This window comes from Dromiciops gliroides, chromosome 4, assembly GCF_019393635.1.
Source record: "Dromiciops gliroides isolate mDroGli1 chromosome 4, mDroGli1.pri, whole genome shotgun sequence".
Classification (NCBI taxonomy): Eukaryota; Metazoa; Chordata; class Mammalia; order Microbiotheria; family Microbiotheriidae; genus Dromiciops; species Dromiciops gliroides.
In genome coordinates, this window is record NC_057864.1 from 70,955,696 (window position 1) to 70,979,070 (window position 23,375).

At 38.1% G+C, this 23,375-nt stretch overlaps 1 protein-coding gene across 10 annotated transcripts in view; it reads left to right on the top strand.

The window, feature by feature from the left end:
* Positions 1-23,375, top strand: part of RASAL2 (RAS protein activator like 2) — a 354,882-nt gene that overhangs the window by 259,835 nt on the left and 71,672 nt on the right. For 8 of the 10 annotated variants that reach the window (XM_044000631.1, XM_044000635.1, XM_044000632.1 and 5 more), the window contains one exon: positions 6,199-6,299. In XM_044000631.1, coding sequence (XP_043856566.1) covers positions 6,199-6,299 — 101 coding nt within the window. Of the gene's footprint in view, positions 1-4,913; positions 5,439-6,198; positions 6,300-23,375 lie in introns of those variants that run through there. The other 2 variants (XM_044000636.1, XM_044000637.1) reach the window with 2 other exon arrangements.

Here is a 23,375-nt window from a genome sequence, read left to right on the forward strand (position 1 = left end):
AGACAAAAAGGTTGGTGCCAAGTGAATTGTGTTGATCTTTGATGTTGGAGGTGGTACTTTGATGTTTTCATTCTTACCAATGAATATGGCATCTTTGAAGTCAAATCCACAGCTGGGAACACCCAATTGGGTCGGAAAGCCTTTGACAAATGGATGGTCAACCGTGTCATTCCTGAGTTCAAGCGAAAGCAAAAGAAAGACATCAGTGAGAACAAGAGGGCTGTCTGCCATCTGTAGACCACTTGTGAATGTGAAAAGTGCACCCTCTCTTCCAGTACCTGGGCCAGTACTGAGATTGATTATCTCTGTGAAGGTCTCAACTTCTATACCTCTATCACCTGGTCCCATTTGGAAGAGCTGAATGTTGACCTCTTCTGTGGAGCATTGTGAAATGCCTGTGAAAAAGACCCTAAGGGATGATAAGCTAGATAAATCACAGATTCATGACATCACCTTGGTGGGTGTGGATCTACTTGGATCTCCCAAATCTAGAAATTTCTTCAGGACTTCCTCAATGAATGGCAAGGACCTCAACAAGAATATGAATCCTAATGAGGCTGTAGCCTATGGTGCACCTGTCCAGGCCGCCATCTTGTCTGGAGATTAAGCTGAGAATGTGCAGGACTTGCTGTTTTTGCATGTCACTCCTCTTTCCCTTGGAATTGAAGCTGTTGGTGGAGCTATGATAGTTCTGATCAAATGCAATACCACCATCCCCACCAAGCAGATGCAGAACGTTACCACCTACTCAAAGCACTCCTGTGCGCTTATTCTGATTTATGAAGGTGAGAGAACAATGACAAAGGATAACAACCTCTTGGCAAGTTTGAGAACACAGGAATTCCCTCTGCCCCAGGGGTGTTCCTCAGATTGAAGTAACATTTGACACTGAAGCAAATGATATTCTCAGTGTTTTGGCTGTGTGTTTCAGGCAAGGAGAATAAACTCACCATCACCAATGAGAAAGGTGATCTGAACAAAGACGACATTGAGCATATGTCCAGGAAGCTAAAGAGACAAGGAAGAGAGACAAGGCATCTTCCAAGACTTCTCTTGAATCTTTTGCTTTCAACATGAATGCTACCATAGAGGATGAGAAACTGCAAGGCAGAATTGGTGATGAAGACAAACAGAAGACCCTTGACAAATGTAATGAAACAATCAACTGGCTGAATAAGAACCAGACTGCTGAGAAGGAAGGATCATAGCATCACCAGAAAGAATTGGAGGAGATCTGCAACCCCTCATTAATCACTAAGCTATCAGAGAGTGCAGGGGGCATGCCAGGAAGCATGCCTGGGGAAATTGCTGGGGGATGGAGCAGCCACATCTGGACCCACCACTGAAGAGATTCAGAAGAAAGAGCATTTTCCACACAACTTTACAATATGCGGAAGGACTTATATTTGTAAGCAAGACAGTGGAAGTTTAGAAGTTAGATTTAAGCTGCTGTGTAAGTCTAGGCATTCTGAATACTTGAATATGTACAGAGGAAGAGAAGTGAACAACACTATGCTTTATCAGCACTGTAAACCAGTGGAAATGCAATTCTTTTCTGGGAGAATAAAATCTATTTAAAATTGCCACCATTAAAAAAAAAAAGGAGCAGGGCAGCTCAGTGGCACAGTGGATTAAGCACCAACCCTGGATTCAGGAGAACCTGAGTTCAAAATCTGGCCTCAGACACTTTTGACACTTACTAGCTGTGTGACCCTGGGCAGGTCACTTAACCCTCATTGCCCCATGCCCCGCCCCCCCCCCAAAAAAAAGGAGCTATAAGGTATCTGGGTCCCTGTCTGCTAGACCTAAAAAACCTACCTATCGATCATCAAGTAATTATTAAGCACCTACAATGTGCCAAGCATTGTTACAGACATTAGAATACGAAGACCAAAAAGAGCCATGCTTTTTATTGTTTTATTGTTCTAAACAAGGGAGTACCAAGAGCAAGAGCAAAACTGACCAGGCCTGTTTTCTTAACTTCCCTCCCTGTCTCACCTCCTATTTGTTCCGTTGGTCAGTTTTTTTGTGTACTTCACATTGGGCCTCTCAGATCCACCTACTTTAAAAAGAAAATTCTTTAGTGTTCCCCAAAGAGACAGGACCAACATTTCAGCCAAAGAATATTTCCTTAGAAGAGATTTAGAAATCCTTTATTTTTTGTTTCATGATTAAATATAATGGAAACCATGAGCACAGAATTGGATTCTGAGGGAAATTCTGACATATGTCTGCTATGTGAACAGATCTTCTACCATTACTGTCATCGTCCCAGTAATTGTCTAGTTGTCATTTTCTTCCTGTGACACTTGTCAAAGGAAAAGCTTAAGACACGTATATCCAACTTCTAAAAGAAGTGAGATGAATGTGCATGTTGAAGGAATTCCATTTTAGTATTATACTTTGGATATAGAGGGCTACTTTCTTCCAGAAAGCTCTTATTGCTTCATAGGTATAATCTCATTAATCCTCAAAATGTCCATGAGGTCTTTCTTTTTTTTGGTGAGGCAGTTGGGGTTAAGTGACTTGCCCAGGGTCACACAGCTAGTAAGTGTTAAGTGTCTGAGGCCGGATTTGAACTCAGGTCCTCCTGACTCCAGGGCTGGTGCTCTATCCACTGCGCCACCTAGCTGCCCCCCATGAGGTCTTTAAGTGGCTGTGGCTACTCTTAGTATACCAATTTAAAATAGGAAAACTAGTGAAGAAAAGGAGTTGGTAGAGGAGCTAGGCAAAGAACCTAGGTCTTTTTACCTCTCTGGTCAATACAATACATTATCCTTCTTACAGTTGTGTTGAAAGTTTTCTATCATCTCTATAAATTGTCACCTTATCTAAGTTTCCATTTTGTGGCGAAGGAAATGAAGAAATGAGTTCAAACTGCCCCATCAAACCATTTGCCTTTTTTTCTCTTCAACCTAAAGATGTGAGGAGGGGAGAGAAATTCATATGTGTGTGTATACATATATAGATTTCAGAGACTGAGAGAGTAGATGAAGAAGTTTCAGACTTTTATTTATCCACTGAGCCAACATTATTTGTTTATTGCTTCAGCGTCTGAGAGTGAAGTATGCCCAAAATGACTGTAATTTAATACTGTGACTATGAAAGGTACATTGATTTTACAGCAGGTGAAAATAATGCAATAGTAGTATGGAGCATGAGGGAGGCGAGACAAGGCAACTATCTAATTTTGGCCTAGTGGAGATGGTATAGATTTTCCTTCCGACTCAGCAAAAACACAGCTTTAAGAGCATAGCAGCAGCTTTCCTTTCTGCTTGTGGATTTGAAGTTGAAGGTAGCTGGGCCAATTTAATATGCAGCCCGTGACTGATCCAGCAGGTCGCTAATGTGTTCTTGCTGATGCTGCTGCACTCCATTTCAAAGTGGGTGTTGCTTATTCTTCCACTCTGTTAAAGAGTGAATGCTGTTTCTCTGAGGACTTTCTATTGCCTAATTTGCATCTTCTGAAAAAATCAAGACACTTAAGTGTTTCAAAGGTTGAAGGAGGTCTGCTGCTGGCTACTCAAGATAAGTTGTCATGTTAACTCTTGGGGCAAGGAAAAATAAGTCACGTGGCCTTTGTATCCTTTGTATGAATTTAACCACTTTTTCCTCTTCACCCAGTTTGGATGAAATTTTTAATTATAGAATAACCTCGCTTCTCTCCTTCCTTGGAACCCAAACTAAAAATCTGTAGTTTGAGACAATTACTTGTGACTATTTCATGACATTGAACCCCCTCTCTAAAAGACCTGGAAATGCCCAACTTCCTGCCCTGTAGTTTTGAAGCATAGGTTCTTGTTTTGTCAGAATGATTTTAAATAAACACAAACTTCATTTAGTGTTTTCTTGTACTTGTAGCTATTACTGAAAATTATGGCTAGAAAAAAGTATGGAAGTAAGTTATTCTTGTTATCATTTACATAGATAAAACATGAGATTTTTTGGATAATATTTACTAGAACATTTTTTCTTTTTGCTAAAAGCATTTTTATTTTTGTTTCTTTCATTCTTTTTTTTGTAAAGATGAATCTAATGAAGATAAACCATGCCTTCAACTGAAACTTCACTTTGCCCCAGGAATACTCAAGAGATCAGCTTAATATTTGATTTCTACTAAATATGATTTGTTTCCAAAGATCATCTACCATTTCAGGCAGTTATCACAGGAAACATCAGTTCTATGAGATTTCTCCACCCCCAACTCGACTCCCCTACTTCCAATTCCTTAGTTTGTCTTACACTTGTCCAATGTGGTGGGCTGAGTCATGGTCCTGAAGTCTGGGATTCATTTTACTCTGAGTGTGCTTTGACAAGCTGATATGTTTATATCCAGTGCTTTGCACCATGTCCACAAATTTTCACTAAATCCACTTCTGTTTTTCAGAGCTTACTGGTCATCTACTTTACTGAGTACATATATATATATATATATATATATATATATATAGAGAGAGAGAGAGAGAGAGAGAGAGAGAGAGAGAGAGAGAGAGAGATTTTTTTTTACTAAGTCTGTTTTACATATTCTGAATTTTGAAAGTCGATCTCTGTATTAACTCCAATTTAATGTCTGATGGTTAGTGGCAATTTGGAAGACTTGCAGTTGGTCATAATTTTATAATACTGTAGAATCATTCTGTAGGCATCTAATATGTTTGTAAATTAGGGATCTTGCATTTTGGCTTCAGCTGGGCTTTAATAATAGTTTAGGGAAGAGATTTTATAGTGGTGGAGAAATCAGTGTCCAATATACCAAAAGTTACTGGTTAAGATTTCCCAAGGGGAGGAGGAGGAAGGAGTAGTGGGGCGGGGGGATGATGACAGGAGTAGTGAGGCTGGAGGGGTGTTGATTTGTGTGCATTACAGTGTCAGTATGAAATGATGTTTTCTTGGCACCAACTGCTCATAAATTTCAGTAAATGTTTGTTATTGCAGCAGATCAGAATAATATAATGAAATTTTCTGTAATTGGGGAAGCATTGGCAGTTGGATATCTTAATAGCCTGAAAGTAACTAATGAGGATATGCAGTTGGAACGATTGATTGAATAGCTGCAGTCCTGTGTGTTTCTTCTCGCGGCGTTCTCTGCAAGCTGTAGAAAGGGAGGGGGAAGAGCAAGAAACAGAGAGAGAGGGAGCAAGAGAAAAACCGGCTTTCTCTTAAGTGGAAGTAGCACGGATCCCAAGGGCCAGGAGGCCAGAAATGGAAGTTTAAGCTGCATCTGTCTTTTAAAGGGAGAACAGCAGGAGTCAAAATGTCAGCCTCCGGAATAAGAGTTTACTCCCTTTTTTTAAGATCCAGAAGATAACACAGGACAATGTTTTTAGGCTGTGATTTTTTTTTTCTTATCCATGTTGAGAAAGTCTAATGTTATCTGAGAAGCTGGATTCCTTTAAGTCTGTCAGTTGAACTGGAGATGGGAAGCAGTTGTGATAAAGGTATAAATAAGTATATCTCTCTTGGGTGTGTGTATATGTGCATAGATATATCATTACCAAAAAAATCTAATGATAGTACATTATCGTACATCTTAGTACATTATAGTTCAGTTAAATTTGATATCATATCTTCTGAAAAGGTTGGAGTTTATTAAATCAGTTTACATAGATTTAGGATATCACAGTCCGAGATCTTAGTAAGGTCATATTGAGAGAACCAGAAACTGATCTATTTTTACATCTGCATAGGCATATATGTGATTTTACCCAAGCTGATGCTTTCAGCCTTCTTGTCTTTTGATTTGCACTCTAGTGAATCATTTTATCTGCATGATACTGAACTTTGACCTTTTCTGCAAAACATCATCAAATCATATTCATCGCTGGATTTGACTTTTTTTCTCATGCTATCAGCAGTTCCATTTGATTCACTTAACTCCTACATTGCTAAATGGATAGAGCATACTGATACATTGGGAGATGTAGATGATGTGTTTAGTATACTGAGCACAACTCACAGGAAACTAGTTTATATACATTTGGTTATAGATTTACAATATCACAGAAAGCCATATGCCTAATTTTGGCCTCAGTTTAATCTTACCAAGAATCTCGATAGTACAAACACTGAACAAACTATATGGACAAAGAATGCAGCTTTTAAGCATTTGCGAGAAACAAATATTTTGTACTTTAATCAAAGAAGGGGAAAGTATTGATAGTTTCTTCTCACTTTTGCTCTTTTCCCTGCCATTTTCAGAGGTGCCAGCAGAAAGGTCCCCAAGAAGACGGAGCATCTCAGGGACCAGCACATCAGAGAAACCCATGGATGCTGCAAATACTTCACCATTCAAAGTACCAGTAAGTCCTTACCAGCTTTCTGAAACTACTTTAACTCCCCCTTATTTCCACTTTTGAAGGCAGGGAGTACAATCTATGTTCAAGAATCACTGAGGCAGAATCCCATTTTACCTTCTAGTATTACAGTTACCAACTTCAGAGGTTAACTTTATCATATCTAGGTCACCTCTGCATGTACCTTTTATGTTTAAAGGGACATTGTTTGACCTATGGTATGTCTGAATCACTATAATAATTGATGACATTAAAGTAGTGTTTCTTTGTACTTGTGCTTTTTTTTTCATCTTTGCACGTTTATGTTTTATTATTTTAATTAGCCATTGCTACCACAACTTTATGAGGCAGATTGCTGGTATCGTTTCACAGAATTAGAATAGATAGAGAACAGTGAGGATTTCAAAGCCATGTGGTAAATTGGGACAGAATTGGACTGGAAAATAGAATTCTCTGAGTCTTTGTCAGTTGTTTTGCCTAAACCATTTTTAATGTTGTAAACAACTGTTTGTCCATTATGAAGTTCTGGAGGAATGCCTATGGAGAAAATAACCAACTGAATTGATCAGAAACAGTATGATATAATGGACCTGGAAACTTGGGTTCAAGTTCTGGGTCTGACATTTATCAGATGAATGATTCTTAGGCAAGTCACTGACATTCTCTGAGTTGTAATTTCCTCAAAATGGGGATGAAAATTCTTATATCACCAACATCAAAGGGTAATTCTTATAAAAAACTATATAGAAATGAGTTGTTATTATGACAGATTCAATTTTAAGTAATTATTTTACACTGAAATTTTTTTTTTTTGGTTCTACCAAAAGAGAAACTGGGTCATGGAGAATTTTATGGCTGGAAATTTTAATCAACTCACTGATTTTTAGGTATTGGCCTGAACTTTAAAATCAGTTGTCTTCTTGTTTGTGGGCCTTAGAAATATCAATCAATCAACAAGCATTTATTAATCACTTAGTACTTGTCATTGTGCTAAATGCTAGGGATAGAAATAGAAACAAAAAGAAAGACTACTCCAACCCTCAAGGAGCTTACATTTTAATGAGAGAAGACCACGCATAAAGGGGAGCTGGAAATGGGGTGTAAGGTGAGGTGAGTTATCTGCTTTGGGGCATGGTGGTAAAGTCTAGAGAATCAGAACTAGGAGAGGAATGGACAATAATGGAACTGGGCCCCTCCTCAAAATAAAGATTCCAGGAGGAACAGAAGGGGACCTTAGGGACAAAGGGATATTCTGGGATGAGAAGGCCACAAGCCCTATGGGAAGTTCTAGAATGAGAAGGCATCTGGGACCTGATAGCAGAGAACGTGTCATTTCAATCCACTTCGTTGTTTTACTACTATATAGACAGAAAGACAGACAGATAGCAGTACTATGAAGCAGAAATTTTTAGCATTCAAAAATAAAATCAATTGTTTATTTGAGTCTTTAGTAGTATTTTGCTGCTGTTATTGCTTATAAAAGAATGTGTTAGAGATTGGGATCATTTTTAGTGTTGCCAAGTTGGTGGCATAGATTTTTATATATAAGTTGAGAGGCAAAATGGTATAAAGGAGTGGGATCAAGAGACCTGGATTTAAATCCTGATTCAGACATTTATTAGTCCTTTGAAACTAAGTTTTCCTCATCTGAACAAAAGGAGTCACAATATGTGCACTGTTTGTCTCACAGGGATGTGGAGAAGGTACTTTGGGCAATTGGGGTTAAGTGACTTGCCCAGGGTCACACAGCTAGTAAGTGTTAAGTGTCTGAGGCCGGATTTGAACTCAGGTACTCCTGACTCCAGGGCCGATGCTCTATCCACTGTGCCACCTAGCTGCCCCGAGAAGGTACTTTTATAAACAATAAATCCCTATGTAAATGTGAGATGTTAATACTAGTACTATAATAACCTAGCCTTTGTTAATGAATTTTCACAGTAAAACTGGTGTTATTTTAGTTAGGAATCATCAACATGTTTCCCAGAGAGCATCATTTCTTCTTGCCCCTCAAAGACATGTTTATGACTGGAACATTTCTTAATACCTTTAATATTTTCACAACTTAAAAAATTTTAAGACCAGAAACAGGTATAGTATTTGTTCCTCAAGGTAGGAGGAAAATTTAAAGCTCTGGAAGATATATTTTTTGTTTTTGAAAGATTATTTTCTTTCATTTTAATTTTTAATTTAATTTTATTATTATTATTTTGTGGGGCAATGAAGGCTAAGTGACTTGCCCAGGGTCACACAGCTAGTAAGTATCAAGTGTCTGAGGCTGGATTTGAACTCAGGTCCTCCTGAATCCAGGGCTGGTGCTTTATCTACTGCACCACCTAACTGCCCCCCTAAAAGGTTATTTTCAAAAGATCATCTTACTTTTTCTGTTACACTGGTATATAATTTCAACACTTCCTTTAGCATTCTTTATCTACTTCCATTTCTAAGTTTTTAATCATTGAAAAAGTAATCTTCTTCCTGCCTCCTACCTTTGCTAATATCATTCTGCTTAAGAAAGAAATCAGTATGGTGAAACAAACCAGAACATGGTGTGTGTGCGAGCGCTTATATGCGTATGTATATACACCTGTTTCAAGGATCGTTGGAGGTAAGTAGAGCCAGTTTATGGATTTGAGGGAGTGAGAAGGAGAAAGAGTGCTAGGATAAAATGTTGACTTCTCACCTTTAAAAATAGAATTCACCATGTGGAGAAGGCTGCCCCCCACCCTAAAACATATCAGCTTTAGAATCAATCAGATATGGAGCCTAATGCCTATCTGTCTGGATCCTTTCAATCAGTACTAGTCTGAGTTATGTATAGTTCAACAACAAAGTTTGCAGAAAACTAGTTTTATTTTGGAAGTGAAACCCCCAAAAATGGGGAAAAAAAGTGATAAACCACTCATGTGTCTATTGGAGATGTAATAATAACCCACTTATCTTTTTTTTTTTAGTGAGGCAGTTGGAGTTAAGTGGCTTGCCCAGGGTCACAAAGCTAGTAAGTGTCAAGTGTCTGAGGTTAGATTTGAACTCAGGTCCTCCTGAATGCAGGGCCCGTGCTTTATCCACTGTGCCACCTAGCTGCCCCTAATAACCCACTTATCTTATTGGAGACTTCTGATAACTTCAGTCATTCAGAACCAAACTACAAACCTAGAAATATACAAAAAAGATCTGTGAACTGCAATTAGCCATCACAAAATACACCTATCTTTCACTGTAAAAGGGACAGAATCACTCTCAGACCTTTGTCCAGACAATTGTTTATAAAATAAAATGGCAGAAATTGACAGCTGAGAGCAGAAGAATGAAAATATCAGAAAAGTAAAAGGCACAGAGAAGAACTATATAGGCAAATAATGCATTTAGCAGATTGGCAAAGACCTCCATATCTTAATGACCCTTCAGGGAATCACCAGGTTATAACAGTATAACAATTTATGGCTCCTGGCCTTGTTTTCCTCATCTGTAAAACATGAAGTTTAGACTAGATGGTTTATCATGCTCCTTCCAGTTCCAACAGTCTATGAATATTGTTCAGCATAATAATTCACAATCATTAAGGAACAAAAGTTCTTTCTAAGATGCATAATAAATTTTAGAAAGATTTCCATCAAAAATTGCAAAAGAAAAGGACATTTAACAGTATAAACATTCAATTACCTGGAAAATTTAAGTGGGGAAAAAGTTGTCCAAGTATTCCCAGTGGAACTCCTGGAAGTCAAAAAACTTTCATTCCTATCTCAACTCTGCCACTAATTTGTTGTGTGACCTTTGGCAGTTCATTTCTGCCATTCCGACCCTTATTTGTCTCATCTATAAAAAAAAGAACATTGGTCCAGTTAATATCTGATGATCCCGTCTGGCTCCAACCTTTTTGTTTTCTTTAATTAATGCTGCCAGATAAGTGAAGCAACATGGATACCCATGGCAAGTGATGTAAATATTTTCAGAATGGCCTATAATCCCAAACAATTAAATAGCATTTTATATCTGTGACCAAACTATATATCTGATAAGCAGCAACATGAGCAGTACAGTTGTTTCAGGTCAGAAATATATTATCTAAGGCTCATGGAAAGCACGAAGCTTAATAGGGTATCTAGCGACTGATGGAATTTTATAGTAGGTAGTTTAATTACATAAAAGCTAAACTAAAACCATGAGATGTCAGACATTTAGCCTGTAAGGATATAATCTCACAAAGAAAATAGTTTCATTTTTAGCAATTTTTTTTCCACTTTTGTATGGAAGTAGAGATGAGATTTAGAAGAAATTATAGGCCTCTAGAGGTGTTGTTGTTGTTGTTGTTTGTATGTATGCAGGTTGACCACTCATCAGATTTTCTAGAAGGGGAGTTATAACATGGCCTCTGCTTCCACATTTAACTTTCCTTTCAGATACTCTGGGAATAAAATAAATAGGCTGAAGCAAGTCCAGTTTGGAGCACATCAGTGACATTCTTTTGACAATTACTTATGCCTCATGCAAGGCATTGTGACAGATCTGGTAGGCAGTACAACTACATATACACAATGTATATACAATGTATGTGATCATTGGATTCACTGAGCTACATATTGAAATAATTCTTTTTCACTTAATAAACCAAATAATATAAGAGCTACCATATGTCATGGAACTTTTCTCTCTTATTGACATAACCTTTTCATCCTAATAGCATCACCCCAAATCACAACTACAATACCAAAAGCCAAAAAGGAGTTTATATTTGATCATATAGGTAATAGGGCACCACTGGAGTTGATTGAATGGTGGAAGGGGATCCATATGGTCAGTGCTTTAGGAAATCCATTTGACAAATTAGTGGAGGAGACTCTTGAAGCCAGGAGACCAACCGGCAAGCTCTTTTCATAGTCCAGACATTAGGTAATAAGGGCCTGTAACAGGGTGCTGGCAGTATCAGAGGAGAAAAGTAGTCACAGGTGACAGATAGGACAAAGAAACAGTTGGATTCAACCATTGATTTCATATGGGGTGTGAGAGGGAATGCAGAATGAAGCATAAGACACGTAGGTTATAAGCCTGGGTGACTGGGAGTATGGTGGTACCCTTGACAGTAATAGGAAAATTAGAAAAATGGGAGGGTTTGAAGGAAAAGATAAGTTCAGTTTTAGATATGTCGATAAGACATCCAGTTCAAGATGTTCAATAGGTATCTGGAGATGGGAGATTGGCGGTCAGGAGAGGTTAGGGCTGGATAAATAGATCTAAGGATCTTTTCAGGCTGATGATAATCAAAACCATAAGAGTGGATGAGATCACTAAGTGAAATAGTATAAAGGGAGAAGAGACAAAGGTTCAGGATAGAGCTTTGGGAGACAGTCATAGTTTTTAGATAAAGATCTAGCAAAGGAGACAAAGTGTGATCACAGAGAATATCAAGGAGAAGAGAGTGATTACAGTATCAGAGGCTACAGAGAGGGCAAAAAGTGTGAGGATTGAGAAAAGACCATTAAACTTGGCAATAAAGGCAATAATTAATAACTTTTGAGAGAAGTTTCAAGTTGAGTGATGAGCTTGGAAGACAGATTGTAAAGACTTAAGAAGAAAACAATAGGATCAAGGAACCTGAGAGAAAAAGACAGTGTAGAGTTGAACTGGTTTGCCAAGAGGTCAAGTTGGAGAAGTGATGAGAGTGTAGCCAGTCATGTCCTGGGAAAGAATGAGGGGTGGAGGGACTAAGGTCACAGTGGGGATGGAGGATGGGGTTTGAAGTTACAAGATAAAGGGAAAGTTGGAATGATAACAGATTATGATTAGATAAAGAATTTTCATGGTTCATGAACATAGATGTGGAGAACATTTGTGTGTGATAACAAAATTTAGGACCTGACCCTCTCTGTGTGTAGCTAATATAAGATGGGAAAGTAGGTCATGGTCAATGAGTAATATGAAGAATTGGGAGTTTTTGTATGAATGATGAATCTGTGGTATAAGGGTAGGAGTTGGAGAGGGCCAAAGACTGGAGAGGGAAGGCCTAAAATCCTTTAGGGAGGAAGGAGGCATAAAGAAAAGCTTCGTGTAGGAGATAATGCTTGAGCTGAGTCTTATAAGAAGTCAGGGATTCTTTGAGGCAGAAGTGAAGAGAGGGTATGCCAAGACTCAGAGATGGGAGAGGGAATGTCATGGGTGAGAAAGATCCGGAAGGCCAGGTGGGGCAGACTGTAAGTATGCAAGAAGACAAATGGGTAATAAAATAGAAAAACAGCTTGGGGCTAAATTATGAAGGTTTCTAAGATCTGAAGAGAAGCTTATATTTTATTACAAAGGACCCAGTAGAGTTTACAGAATATGGGAATCTTGGTGTCAGATTCATACTTAAGAAAAAAATCACTTTTTCCAGCTATGTTGAAGATAGATAGATTGGTGTGGTAAACCAATTAGGTCACTAGCCTCACTCTCTCCTCCAAAGCCATCTGGGTGCAGTAGCAAGACACATATTAAGATGACAGGAGATGGTGCTAGATGTTTAAGGCAAGTGGGGTTAAGTGACTTGCCCAGGGTCACACAGCCACTAAGTGTCTGAGGTAAGATTTGAACTTGGGCCCTCTTGACCTCAGGGCCAGTGCTCTGTGCGCTGCACCACCTAGCTGCCAGTCATATTGCCAGTAAGTGGCAAAGTCAGAACTAGAATCCAAATATTATGACTCCATATCCAGCAACCTTTTCCCTTTGAGGACCCTTTCCTCAGTCTGCTCACCTCCCATGACCTACCGCTCCTTTACTCCACCACATGTTATTTCATTGTAACCTTACAGAAATCCTGTGGAGTACATACAGTTACTATTCCTAATTTACAGATGAGGAAATGGAGGCTGTAAGGGGTCACACAGCTAGTAAGCAACTGAGGCATGAGGTGAACTTAGGCTTTCCTGAGTCCACACCCAGTACTCTATCTACTGTGCTTCCTACCAGCCAGTGTTTTCGGAATATTAGTTTGGAGAAACTAAGATTACAGGGAATAGAGATCAAAGATCAAAGAGTGATCATTACCCACCAGTACTCTACTTCCATCACCTCTCTCCCTGTGTATGCTTTCTTCTTTCCAAACTTTTTCTTTGTCTTCATCAGGATCTCTATTCTCCCTAGTGAACCAGTTATCTTCCACTCTTCAACCCATTGATTTCTTGTTTTAACACTATTTCTTTCTTTATCAAATTGTATCCCTGGATTATTCCCACTCTTAGCCTCTTCCACTCCTGCTCACACTGCTGAACAGGGTTGGGGGAAGTCATGTGACTATCTTGATTAGGTCCACTACAAAATTGTTATCTAATTTCAACTGGACCCTAATTACAGCAAGGTAATACTTTTACTTCTCTCTGATTAATTATCTATCCTACTCCCCAAAGAGGCTGCTCCAAACCTTTTCTCTTTGTTTTTCCCACAGTATCCTCTTCCCCCCTCTCTCATCTTGCCTCAAATCGTGCCCCCAAAAGACAATTGCTATTTGCTGAGAGCTTCCTCTACTCCCTTCTTCATTTAAAAATCGCTTGGCATCATTCTTCTACCATTTCATCTTCTATTTTAGTTGCTGAAGAAGTAGAAGTCTCCTTACCAAGGCCAACTACTCTACATGTATCCTCATTCCTGTCCCCTCCTATTTTCTCCAGCAGATTGCTCACACTGTCATCTCATATCTGTGTCTAATTTTTAGTCTCTCCCTGTCCCTTCTCTGCTACCTCCTCAATCCCCCCCTGCCCCCACCAAAAGCAAAAACCTTCACTAGATTGCACCATCTCACTATCAATATTTCTCAGCTCCTTTATGGCTAAACTGCTTATAAAGGCTACCTACACTCTGTAACTCTATTTCTTCTTCTCTCATTCTCTCCTAAATCTTCTAAAATTTCACTTCTGACCTACCTCATTATTTATTGAAATACCTTCTTCAGAGTTTACAGTGATCTTTTAATGGCCAAATAGAATGACTTTTTAATCATCTTTCATCATTCTTGATCTTTTTAAACATTTTACACTCTGACTACCATCTTCTCCTAGATACTTTCCTCCCGCTGGGTTTTCATAATACATCTCTCCTGGTTCTCCGTATCATGTCTACTAAATGTTGGTGTTCCCCAAGCTCTGTTCTGGGCACTCTTCTCCTTCACCTCATCAGCCTCCATGGGTTCAATGGTCTCTATACAATTAACTTCCAGATCAGTATATCCAGTCCTAGTCTCTTTCCTGAACTCCATTCCCATATATCACAACTGTTGGACATTTCAAACTGAATGCACTGCAGGCACCTGAAACTCAGTATGTCCAAAACAAAACAAACATTATCTTTTCCTAAAGCTCATCCCTCTTCTGAACTACCCTGTTACTTACTGTCTAGGGCAGCAACATCCTTCTCATCCACTCTGGTGTGTATATGTGTGTGTGGGGGGGGTGTACGTACACAAATACTAAATCTTGTAGTTTTATCTCTTCATCTCCTTATATATGTCCTTTCTCTGCACTCAGGCAAACACCACCTTGGTTTAGGCTCTTATTTTCTCTTACCAAGGCTGTTGCAGTGGCCTTCTACCATGCCCTAGAAACGTCTTCATCCTGATGCTTTCTCCAGCCCTGGAATTTACACATTGAAAGTATCCCGCACTTTTTCAGCTCATTCCAGAACCCCCACTTAAAGAGTGTATGGGGGGGGGCAGGCAGCTAGATGGCACAGTGGTTAAAGCACCGGCCCTGGATTCAGGAGTACCTGAGTTCAAATCTGGCCTCAGACACTTGACACTTACTAGCTGTGTGACCCTGGGCAAGTCACTTAACCCCCTATTGCCTGCAAAAAAAAAAAAAAAGAAGAAGAAGAAGAAAAAGAGTGTATCTGGGCCAGCCAAGTCTCATTCCTTTTCAGCCTACCCTCCTGGACTTTGTCTATCATGCCCCTGCTCTATACTTGGCACACCTTGTTATCTTCCGCATCTCCCCACTTCTTTTCAGTTTTTTTATTTGTTATCTTTTTGTATTAGAATGTAAGCTCTTTGAGGGCAAGGACTGTCTTTCTGCTTGTATTTGTATTCCCAATGCTTAATAAAAGGTTTTGTTGATGGGCTGACTGGTACCCCAAGCCACCCTATACCTTAATTCATCCTCCACATGGCCTCCAATATTATCTTCCTAAAGTTCAGGTCTGACCATGTCTACTCTATTCAATACTCCCCATTACCTTTGTGTCACATATAAGTGCCTCTAGTTAAATAGGACTACTTAATCTCAGATCTATGAACTTGTTTGTTTTAATATTTTGACAACTGTATTTCAAAGTAATTGGTTTTCTGTGTTCCTTAAAAACAAAAGTAGTCTCTCTCCCAAATATGTATTATGTCCTTAAATTTTCTAATTATTAACTAATCATTATATAATGAATATATATGTGTATATAATGTTCTTATGAATTTATGTCCAATTCTATACTCATTGAAATTTTTTATTCCTTTCATTGAAATTTTAAACTGCCCTTGCCTTCTTTGTAATGTATGTCATTTATAAGCTAAATTATGATATCTCATTTAAGTTATGTTTGCATTAATAACTTTCAGATAATTACGCAATTAATGGCCTATTAAAAAAACTAGAGACATGTTATTATTCATAAATGATCATGATAAGTGGACCTTCTTTATTCCATCTCTCTGTCCTGCTAAAGTAGGTATAGTTGTGAATTTCAAAGCATCCTGCTGCAGGTTTTTTTAGGTGGACCTTAGCAGAAATGTTTTGTGTCAGAGGATAAGGAGTAAAGGAACAAGAAAAGTAAAGGAAGAAGATAGAGAAAAGTAATCATATTGAGGGATTTACCTTCTCAAGAGAGAGTCTTCGGAGCCAAGCATTCTATGGTCCAGACCCTGTGCAAACTTCCTATTCTCATATCACCAACATGTTTAAAGCATTCCAGATTTGCTATTTCTTTTTCCTACGTTATAAAAATCTATTCAAAATCCTCACACTGGACACTTAAGACCGTCCAGTTCACCAAGTATCCAAGCTAGGATGGCAATTGTGTTCTAACCTATTACTACCTCAGCATCTACTCGTTATTTTGTTTGTGGGTATTGTTCGTAGTGCACTTCTTTACAAGGAAGAGTAGTGAAGAAACATAATTTCCACAAGAAACTTTGTGAGTGTTGTGATATAAACACTCACTCGGGGAGACTGGTTTTCTTAGTTTGCTTCTGGTTCAGAATAGAAGCAGATGTAGAGGAATTTGGCCCGTCCCTTGGCTCTTTGAGTCCAGCTCAATGGAACAATAGAGTGAAGCTGGTGTAAGTGAAGGTCAAAGCCTGATGATGTCTCCTAGCCGTTCTGGAGCTCCTATCTTAGGCTGTCAGCAAGACTACAAACACTCTGGAGCATCACTCCAGATGATTCCAGGACCTGCCTTCCTACCCTTTCAATTCCATAAAAGGGCCATTGCAGAGATTTTGTATCATTATCATTTGAGCAGGAGATGCCCTGTGAGAGCTCCACCAGGGGCAGTAATTAGAAGATGAGGGTGTCTCTGTAACTAGGTCCCCCCAAGTCACCATTTAGTTACTTTGACGATCTCAGAGGGAGGATGCTATACAGATGTTAGATTTCTTGTGTTTTGTTTTGTTTTGTTTTTTTCTCTTGGGCACTTAATGAAAAAAAAATGATGTATTAGATGTCATGTAATTTAGAACCATTGCTTAGAATTCTAGTAGAGAAGCTAGGAATCTTCCTTACATCCATTTTTTATCCTTTATTCTTTGCCACATTTTAAACACCTACCCTAATGAACTTTTAAAAGGCTGTTTTATTGATTTATATTGAGGTTTTCTGTCACCAGCATTTCCAGCAGATAGATCAAATGCCTTTATTTCAACAGAGGTTATAAAAGTTTTCAACAGCTAGTCTTTAGGGGTCCCCACTGTTCCAAGAAATAATTCGTTGTTATTCTTGGAAACGTGTTGTTATTCTTAGAGGCTCAGAAATTAGAGATAAGAAAGTTCAATTAAATTCATCTAGTTCATCTCCCCTGGGAATGCATGGATTGTTCCTTACATTATATTCTCTTATGCTTTTTTGAGGTTTCCATAATGTGTTCTTTGGGATAGTACGTATAGATCAGTGACCTCCAAAGTGAGGTACCTGGCATTACCCCAAGAGGTGTGTGATCAACCAATTGGAGGGAAGGAAGATGGGCCACATCCCACTTTCCCTGAGATAGTCAGTTGAGGACTTGTCTCTAAAACAACTACATAGCTGAATATTCCCTACCTCTGCCTCTTCTCCCAGCTATACATGCTGTCAGCTTCCACCATTCTGCCCTTGGCATTGTCCCTTGAGAGCAGGTATATATCCACTATAGCAGCTAGGCAGTTATCAAAAGAACTCCCCCAGCCCTCTTCTCTTTCCCTACCACATATCCTTCTAGCATCCCTATGCTCTGCTTTCCAGGATACCTCAAGGTCTGTACCTCTAGGCTAATCTAGTAAGAAAGAATCCACCCACATCTTTTCAGGTAGGATAGAATGAATTGCATGGGATGAGCAGTTTGGGATAGGTTTGGCTAGGTTCATACATTGTATAGCTCATCATGTTTTCTTTTCTCCCCTAAACCCACCTCTGTTTCTGTTGAAAGAACCACCATACCATCCTCATTTCAGCACTTTCAGTCACCCTATATATGCAAGCCATTGTCCAGTCTTATCATTTCTATCTCTACAATTCCTCTCCAAGCTTTTATCACCTCTCATAGTCCTACACAATTAAATCTAATGGTTTCCTATTACCTCTGTGATAAAATATTGTTTCCCATTTAATGTACTTCACAAGCTGGCCCTACCCTACCTTCCCAGCCTTGTTTTATAAAAAATATTTACTTCATCTTTGTCATCCATCTAAAATGTCCATTTTATGCATTATAATATGAAAAATAATAGAGAGAGAGGTGCGTGATCAACTTTTTTTAACTGAGAGGAATATACAATCAAAAAAGTTTAGAGATGAATGAGTCTCCTTTTTCACCTACCATTCTGTATCTTGGGGCACAATTCTTGATATTCATTTTGTGAATTTGGAGATTATTAACATGTTCCCTATTAGTCCTCAACTAATCAAGCATAACAATAACACCTTTTTTATCCACTGTCATTAAAAAATCATGATGCTAGAATTGATTTTTCTGGATAAATGAATTACTGTTTTGACACCAAGGCTTTTTTAAAAATCATTTTAGATTAATTTTTTCTCAAACATGATTCATATCTCTTTATATTCTTAAACAAAACAGACTAAATCTAAATTAAATTAACCTTTTCTTGATAATTTAGAGCTGTCATTTTTGTGCTGCAATAATAGTGACAACACTCGAGGTTTTCCAGAATGGAGAGCTATTTGTTCCAATATTAAATTGCCCCACATTACTAAGATTTTGCAGTTTTTATTGCTTTTTCATTTGCCTTAACATTACCTGTCATTTCTTGTTTTCAGTACTGCTGGCTCTCTTTTTTTTTTTTTTTTTTTTTTTTTTTTTAGTGAGGCAATTGGGGTTAAGTGACTTGCCCAGGGTCACACAGCTAGTAAGTGTTAAGTGTCTGAGGCCGGATTTGAACTCAGGTACTCCTGACTCCAGGACCGGTGGGTGCTCTATCCACTGCGCCACCTAGCTGCCCCACGCTGGCTCTCTTTTTAAAGTAAGGATGACACTAAAATTTTCTCTTTCTTTAACTGTCATTTTTCTCTATATTATTCATTTCAGTCCATCTGAGTGTTGCTATTTTAAGTACTTGTTTTCTATTTATAAATAACTCATATTTTGTGAAAGTAGGTCAATCAGTAAGGTGAATTCAAGCATATCTTTGAAATTTCACAAGCATAGATGAAAAATGTTTCTAACTTTATTTTATAGAGGTGATACAGTGTAGTGAGAAAAGAACTGGTAGCTAGAAACTTGGGTTAAAATGCCAGCTCCCTCTCCTGCTGACTTTATGACGGGTATATTTAGCATAATTGTTGTGAGACTCAAATTCAATGATATCTGTAAAGCACTTAACACAGTGCCTGGCACATAGTAGGTACTATATAAATGCTTATTGCCTCTTTGTAGAGAAATCATTGAACCTCCCTAAGTTTTCCTCCTTTGTAAAATGAGTTTGTACTCCTTCCTTCACATAATTGTTTAAAAAAACACTTTATAAACTATATAGTGTTATATAAATGGCAACTAATATTATATTGCCTTTGGAGCCAATTTACAAGCCCTCGTGAAGATCTTCTCATTGTTTTATAATTATACTTCATTTTTTATCTTAACTAAAAATGATATTATCTATTATTCTCCTGACAGCTCCAAATGACTTCTGGCTGTTTCTAAAAATCAAATCCACCCTTAAAGGATGAAAATTTGCTATTAGTGATTTGGAACTGAGCATATTCATTAATATAGGTAGTTACAATATGACAGGATCATGGAATTTAAGAATTAATGGGAACATCAGTGACTATCTATCCCAGGCTATATATAAGGATTTCCCACTGTCAACCCGCTTTTGCTTGAACATCAAGAACCCAGCACCTCTCAGGGTGTCTCATGCTTTTGGACAACTCTAATGATTAAGATGTTTTCCTGACATCAACCCCAAATTTGCCTTTTTGTATCTTGCGTCCATTTTTCCTGGTTCTGTCCTCTGGGGCCAAGCAGAACCAGCCCTCCCCCACTTCCATATGACAGCCCCTCAAATATTCAAAGACTCATGTCCAAGTACCTTTTCCTTCCCTTATCCCCTAGACTTTCCTTTTCTAACTAAACATCTATAGTTCCTTCAGCTCATGCTCATGTGACATGGAATCGAATGTATTTTGGTGGCACAGTAGATAGAGTGCTAGACTCACAGTCTGAAAGATCTTAGTTTCAATTCTGCCTCAGATACTTGCTAGCTGTGTGACCCTGGAAAAGTCACTTAACCACTCTCAGCTTCAGGTCCCTTCTAGCCCTAAGTATGTGATCCTGCGATCCCTTCACTTGCTTTGTTGCCCTCCTCTGGACCTGCTCTTAAATATGGAATGCAATAATGATGACAGTAACACAAATGTAGTCTGAGTACAGTAGGACTGTACCCTTCCTAGTCCTAGAATCTGTGACTTTCTTAACGCAACTCTAGACTGCATTAGCTTTTAAAACTACAGATCGCATGTCTGACTCATATTGAAATTGCAATCCATGAAAAACCCCAGACCCTTTATAGAACAACCACTCTCTCTCTCCCCCCTGCCCCCCGCCCCCGGCCCATGCCTACCCATATCCTGTAAATAGTATTCCGCAGGGTGAGATTTTACGTATTTATCACTATTAAATAGTATTCTGCAGGGTAAGATTTTACATATTGTCCCTATCAAATTCCATCTTACTAGCATCAGCCCATTGTTCTGGCTTGGCAGGATCTTGTCTGGATTTTGCCTATATTTTCCAGTGTGTTAGTTATCCCTCTCAGCTTTGTTATCTGCAGATCTAAGGAGCCTACTACCAGCTATACATTTATTCAAGTCTTTGGTAAAAATGTTCATCAGCACAAGGCCAAACACAGATCCCAAGGGTTCTTCACTAGAAACTTCATACCACACTGACGTGAACCATTGTGAATCTATTCAACTGTAGTGTTATCTAATCTGTGCCTCTCCATCTTCTCCAAAAAATAGTATGACATACTTTATCAAAAGCTTTGCTAAAATATAGGTAAAGTATATCCACAGCATTTTCATCCTCATCTACTGGTTCAGTAAGCCTATTCAAAATGGAAATAAGGTTAATTGAAAAGCCTTTCACTCAGTCGGTTAATCAGCAAGCATTTACTCTATACTAGACAGTGGGGGCACAAAGACCAAAAAAACCAAACCCATGAAGCAAATGCTGCTATCAAGGAGCTTATATCCTACATGAGAAACAACATTTCCATATAAACATAAAGAGAATAAATGATAGACAATTTTTAAAAAGTGGTGAGTGAAGACATTAGTAGTCAGAGGGATCAGGAAAGGCTTCATGTATGTCTGGAGCTCTTTATCTTTTTTGTATTATGGACCCCTTTGGCATATGGTTAAGCCTTCTCAGAGAAATGTTTTTTTTTAATGTTTTCCCTTTACCTCATCATGCATTTTTGTTTGATTATGTATTATTTATTTATGTATTTTTATGTATTTATTTTTCCCTAAATGCTTGTAAAACATAAGCATGGTCAATAAAAACACATTTTTCCCAAAAATTCCCAAATGTGTCTCATTCTGCATATGCAAGATGTCCTAAAAATCTTACTTCATTTAGCTTAAAACTACACTATGACTTCTGGAACATCTTGTACATTTAGACCATATCCTCTTTCCATCATGAGGTGGATAGCATCCTTCATTATCTTGCTCTGGAATTGGGGTTGATCGTTGTTCTTTCAAAATCTTTCAAAGTTGTTTCTTTTTGCAGTATTGATATTACAGTGTAAATTGTTCTCCTGGTTCTACTCATTTCACTTTGCGTCAGTTCATAGAAGTCTTTCCAGGTTTCTCTGAAACTGTCTTTCATCATTTCTTACAGCCAACAATGTTCCATTACATTCTTATACTGTACAATAATTTGTTCAGCCATTTGAAGGGAATGTTTCCATTTCTTTGTCACCATAAAAAGAACTGTTACAAATTTTTTGCTTATATAGGACCTTTTCCTTTTTCTTTAATTTCTTTGAGGCAGAGGTCTAGTATTGCTGGATCAAAGGACATGAAGAGTCCCTTTTGACCATAGTTCCAAACTGCTTTTCAGAATGGCCATAACCAATTCATAGCTCCTCCAATACTGCATCAGTGTTCCTGTCTTCTTATGGTCCTTCCAGTGTTTGTCATTTTACTTTTTTGTCAATGATGGAGATAAGGTGAAATCTCACAGTTGCTTTAATTTGCATTTTTCTAATGATTAGTGATTTTTAGAAGTTTTTTTTCATATGGGTATAGATTCAGTTTCTTAATTTGAGAATTACTTGTGTATGTGTGTGTGTGTGTATATATATATATATACCTTTGACCATTGGGAAATGGTTCTCATTCTTACAAATTTGAGTCAGTTTCTTTTAAGATATATGTAAATATAGATGAATATGTAAATCAAACCATGATCAAGAAACTTGATGTAAAGATTTTTTTCCCCCAGTTAACTGTTTCTCTTCTAATCTGAGCTGTACTGGATTTGTGGAGGATGGTAGAGTCAGGTGAAGATTTTTTAAGAATTCAAGAGTGATGCATAAAAAGTTTCTTCTTTTTAGAAAAGAATATCAATGATATTTTTTAAAAACAGAAGAGAACAGAGGGGACAGTTTTGTTACTATTATGTTAAATTTTACTAGAATTCATCCTCTTTTTTGCTGCTTGTTGAGATGCTCACTTTTCAAAAATTAATAATTAATGAGAAGAAATTTTAATGAGAGGGAGGAACCAACAAGGGGAAATTCTAATCTGAATGATTTTCACTAAAAGGGCTGAAAATGACAGGAATTCTGGGTAAGTGATCATTCCTCCTTCTATGGTTTGTGATAGGAGTAGCAATCTAGGCATAGTTTGACTTGCACTCTAAATTTGGGAAAAGCAGATTTCAAAGGTTTCACTTAGGTGGGATCCTAAGGCCTAAGATGCTGTAGAGGAAGTCAGTCTAAGAAGGGTGGGAGATGCCCAAGAGTGAAATTCTGAAGACACAAAGGGAAATAATTCTAGAGCAGAGGAAAATGGGGTTTCTCTGATGAAACCAATGTGGACTTTTGGGAGTTTAAAAACTAAAACCTAGTTTTTAAAAATAAATATAGGTGGGGCAGCTAGATGGTGCAGTGGATAGAGCACCGGCCCTGGATTCGGGAGTACCTGAGTTCAAATTCGGCCTCAGACACTTAACACTTACTAGCTGTGTGACCCTGGGCAAGTCACTTAACCCCAATTGCCGCACTAAAAAAAAAAAATAATAAAAAATAATAAAAAATAAATATAGGTAAGATAATCCAGGAATAAATGACTACAAAATCATGTCACAATCCTATAAAATTTGAGTCAGGAATGCTAATACTCAGGATGAGCT